The sequence below is a fragment of the Trichogramma pretiosum genome, unplaced genomic scaffold (genome assembly GCF_000599845.2).
Source record: "Trichogramma pretiosum strain Unisexual culture from Peru unplaced genomic scaffold, Tpre_2.0 scaffold2, whole genome shotgun sequence".
Lineage (NCBI taxonomy): Eukaryota > Metazoa > Arthropoda > Insecta > Hymenoptera > Trichogrammatidae > Trichogramma > Trichogramma pretiosum.
This window is the reverse complement of record NW_019641687.1, coordinates 1,456,659-1,460,942: the sequence shown is the minus strand read 5'-3', so window position 1 is coordinate 1,460,942 and position 4,284 is coordinate 1,456,659. Positions and strand designations below refer to the sequence as shown.

General features: G+C 32.6%; 1 protein-coding gene across 1 annotated transcript; it reads left to right on the top strand.

The window, feature by feature from the left end:
• Positions 1–2,294: 2,294 nt before the first annotated feature.
• LOC106655010 (uncharacterized protein PB18E9.04c-like) lies at positions 2,295–3,926 on the top strand. The gene is made up of 3 exons (XM_014375195.1): positions 2,295–2,300; positions 2,383–3,621; positions 3,687–3,926. The coding sequence occupies exons 1-3, from the start codon at positions 2,295–2,297 to the stop codon at positions 3,924–3,926; spliced, it is 1,485 nt and encodes a 494-aa protein (XP_014230681.1).
• Positions 3,927–4,284: the final 358 nt, after the last annotated feature.

The window sequence follows — 4,284 nt, the reverse complement described above, 5'->3', positions numbered from 1 at the left end:
GCCTCGAAATGGAAAAACAATGCAATCAGTGATTTCAGTTCAAATACCTGTTCAAAACCATGTAAACCATAAAGATAATTTATCAATGATGACCGTTCAAATACCTGTCGAAAACATTGTTAACCATCAAGATAATTTGCTTATGAAGAGCGTACAAATACCAGTTGAAAGCGTAGTTAATAATCAAGATAATTTATCTATGATGACCGTTCAAATACCTGTCGAAAACATTGTTAACCGTCAAGATAATTTATCTATAAAAAGTGTACAAGTACCAAATGCGAACATTATTAACGTTCAAGATAATTCACCTATGAAAAGCGAACAAATACCTGTTGCAAATTTTGTTAATAATCAAGACAATCTATCTATGAAGAGTGAACAAATACCTGTTGCGAACATTATTAACGTTCAAGATAATTCACATATGAAAAGCGAACAAATACCTGTTGGAAATTTTGTTAATAATCAAGACAATCTATCTATGAAGAGTGAACAAATACCTGTTGCGAACATTATTAACGTTCAAGATAATTCACCTATAAAAAGCGAACAAATACCTGTTGGAAATTTTGTTAATAATCAAGACAATCTATCTATGAACAGTGAACAATTACCTATTACGAACATTATTAACGTTCAAGATAATTTATCTATAAAACAAATACCCGTTGAAAATGTTGTTAATCATCAGGATAATTTATCTATAAGTAATGAAGAAAGCAATGTTGAAAGCTCATTAAAAAATGAAAATTTACTGGATCAAGACATCAAGCAGATTGACAAATTTGTATCGACAACTCAAAGTAGTGCTGAAAATTATGAAACAGCTGCCTCTGATAAGACTGAAAAAATATATGCTAATGTTGTAAGTATTTACTCAATTAATCACTATTCCATTGTGATAAAACATAAAAAGAATTCTTCATCGTTACAGGCACCAGCTAAGTACAGTTATGAATATATTGTTAATGAGGGTGGCAACGACTTTGGAGCGAAAGAAAGTCGTGACGGCTCTGAAACTCAAGGCGAATACTACGTGTTATTACCTGACTGCCGAAAAATGACTGTAACTTACACAGCGAATGAAAACGGATATGTACCTGAAGTTTCTTATAAACTAATGCCGAACTGCGTCGTGCAAGAACCAATGAAAGCCATTTCATCTGATAATCGTGAAAAATTCGTCAAAGCATCAAATAAATTGTAATGAACTCTTGCCTTAGAATTGTTTCCTACAGTATTAGTTAAAAATATTTGTTATTGTCTTTTTTTTATTGTATTAAATAATATTTTATAATAAAGTAATTAAAACGTACCTATTCATTTGAGTCTTCATTTTGCGATCCATATCAAAGTATTTTTGTAATACTGTAAAAATTGTACTTTTACTAAATATATTGAAAGTGCAATTAAAATTAATTTTCATATTTTTATAAAATTATAATTTAATTTAGATTTGGTTAAAAAGTTGTTGAGTAAAGAATATTTGTTAGTACTTCTATCTAGTACATATTCTACAAGCATGATTACTAAATAAAATGATCGTTATTTTGGTGTTCAAATGGAGTCTTATAAATACTATAGTTCAATGACCTTATTGATTGGTATAATTAAGTAATTAAAAAATTTGAATGCTGAGCATGAGAAGTGTTGCGTTACTTCATGAATTAATTTCATATTGTATGGAATACATAATATTTTGGGATTAGCGTGATGGATAATATAGAAAGTTTTCGTATTCAATATATTTCTATATTAAAAATGAATTTAAAATGTCAACAACTTTGCACCTGTGGTCAAAAACTTTAACTTTTTTCTGAAATGTAAAAAATAAAAAGCAAGAACAAATACATTTCCTCCTTATATTGTAATAAAAGACGTTTTCAATAACCGCTGTAAAAAAAATTCATTTGAGTAGAGCTTCCTCATAAAAATATGCTCTTTCTTATATTCATTTTTATGTATAACTGTCGACAGAAACTAACTCATAAATAAAAAATCGTGGAGTAACTTCTTTGTCGTCGAAGTATCTAGAAAATATTGGATTGCTTCATTGAGCAGATTTGAATGTCGACGTTTTAGACATGGAATTTCATGGAATCAAATGAAATTTACTCGTGTGAATGACAACAGTAATATCAATATCGAGTTTGAACATTCTGTATGTTGTAATATTCAGTACGATGAGATTCAAAATATGTAAAGGAGTAGGGTCGTCTAAGAATATCTATAAAAAGCCATACGAGGAGGCGATCGCTAGTCAGTTAGTTTTTTAACCTAGGATTAGAAACATGAAGGTGATACACTGTTGTATAATAGTTTTTAATTGATTATATTTTGTTTGATTAACAAGTTTTTAATCACTTCTCATTTATGCAGATCCTCATTTCTATTCTTGCTGCCATCGCAGTGGGGGTTGCCAGTGCTCAGTACGACCCATACAAGATTGATTACGAACCACAGTGGACTCGTCCAGTGGATTATGCATACCATTACCCAAAACCACTCTATCCCCATTCGTATACAAGAGCCGTCGCACATACAGGCCTTGCATTTCCTTACTTTGCATGGAGTCATTTGCCAGTTCCTTATTCTTATTCTGTCCGTCCAAATACAAACTCACAATCAGTAGCGACAACCTATACAGATGCGCATTCCATACCATCAGCGCCAATTGCTTCGCAGGGTTCTAATCAGGAATTCACATATTTTAAACCCACTACTACATCTACTACGTCTTCAACATATCTACTACCTACCACAACTACTACCACTGAACGTCCTACCTCGAGCTCGAGCTTACCTTCATCATTTGAATATGTGATCATTCCTCCATACCATATAGTTCCAAAACAAATAACCATTACAAGCACTACGCAAAGTTCAACTCATTTACCATCGACCAGCACTACAACTAAGCGTCCAACACAAGTACCATCGACCAGCACTACAACTAAACGTCCAATACAGGTGACATCGACTACCACTACAACTCAGCATCCAATACAAGTACCATCGACTACTGAAACCTTTAGTTCAACCCATAAACCATCCACTACTACAACCACTACTACCACTACTACCACACTTCCATCGACCACCGACGCGCCATCAAAATCGTATGTTCCTCCACAGATATATTTACAGACTAAAGGCAACGTAGATTCACTTCTGCCACCAACGGAAACCCATGTTTCACAGACACATGCATCTCCAGTAACAACTACCACCCCAAGTTCAACTCATAAACCATTACCATTACCTACCTTTTCTACTGTAAGTCAAACGAACCCACCAACAACTACTACTGAAGAACCGATTCCACATCAATCAAAAGTACGTCAACCAGTAAATCCTGATCTTTGGAAATTATGGAACCACAATAGTGATTTGCCAACAGAGTATAAATATGATTATGATGAAGAAAATCTTGCTTCATCCACCGAAGTAAGTCAAACGAACCCACCAACAACTACTACTGGAGAACCGATTCCCCATCAATCGAAAGTACGTCAACCAGCAAATCGTTATCACTCGACATATTGGAACCAAAATAGTGATTTGCCAACAGTGTATAACTATGCTTATGATGAAGAAAATCTTGCTTCATCCACCGAAGTAAGTTATTTTGTTAATATTTAATTAAAAGCCATCTTATTTACAATATTGTTTTTTTCATACAGAGACCAGATAGTTATATTTATGGCTACAAAGTAAACCAAGGTAGAACTGATTATGGACTAAAAGAGAGCAGGAAAAGTGGTTTGACCCGCGGACAATACTTTGTTGAATTGCCAGATTGTCGCAGAATGATCGTCGACTACGAGGCTGATACTGAAGGTTTTCGTCCGGTAATTACTTACGACAACATTCCCGATTGCGTCATTGTAGAATCTTCTACTGCATCCAAAATGAGAACATGAGAAAAGAAATCTACGGTAACCTTATTTCTATATAAAAGGATTACTTTATCATCGAAAATAACGCAACTAAAATTGTTTAAAAAAAATTAATTATTAAATGAGATTGTTAAGTCTACTATAGTAGATTTTAGGTTTTAGTTGTAAATTTTAAATTATAATACCAAGCTTGAAAAAATGAGAAATTGTAAGAGTGAAAAATATTTAGTATATAATAATCTAAAAACGTAATTATTTGTAATTTCACTTTTTTGTAGAAATGAAATTCGAATGCTCGTATGTAAATAACTTTTTTATAAAAGCTTTTCTAAATCTATAAATTATGATGTTTTTTAGTTGTTATTAAATGTTTCTTTTAGGG

Excerpts from the sequence above, each read along its gene's own strand:
- LOC106655010 (XM_014375195.1), top strand. Across the intron at positions 3,622-3,686 it reads ATCTTGCTTCATCCACCGAA|AGACCAGATAGTTATATTTA; the intron begins GTAAGTTATTTT and ends TTTTTCATACAG.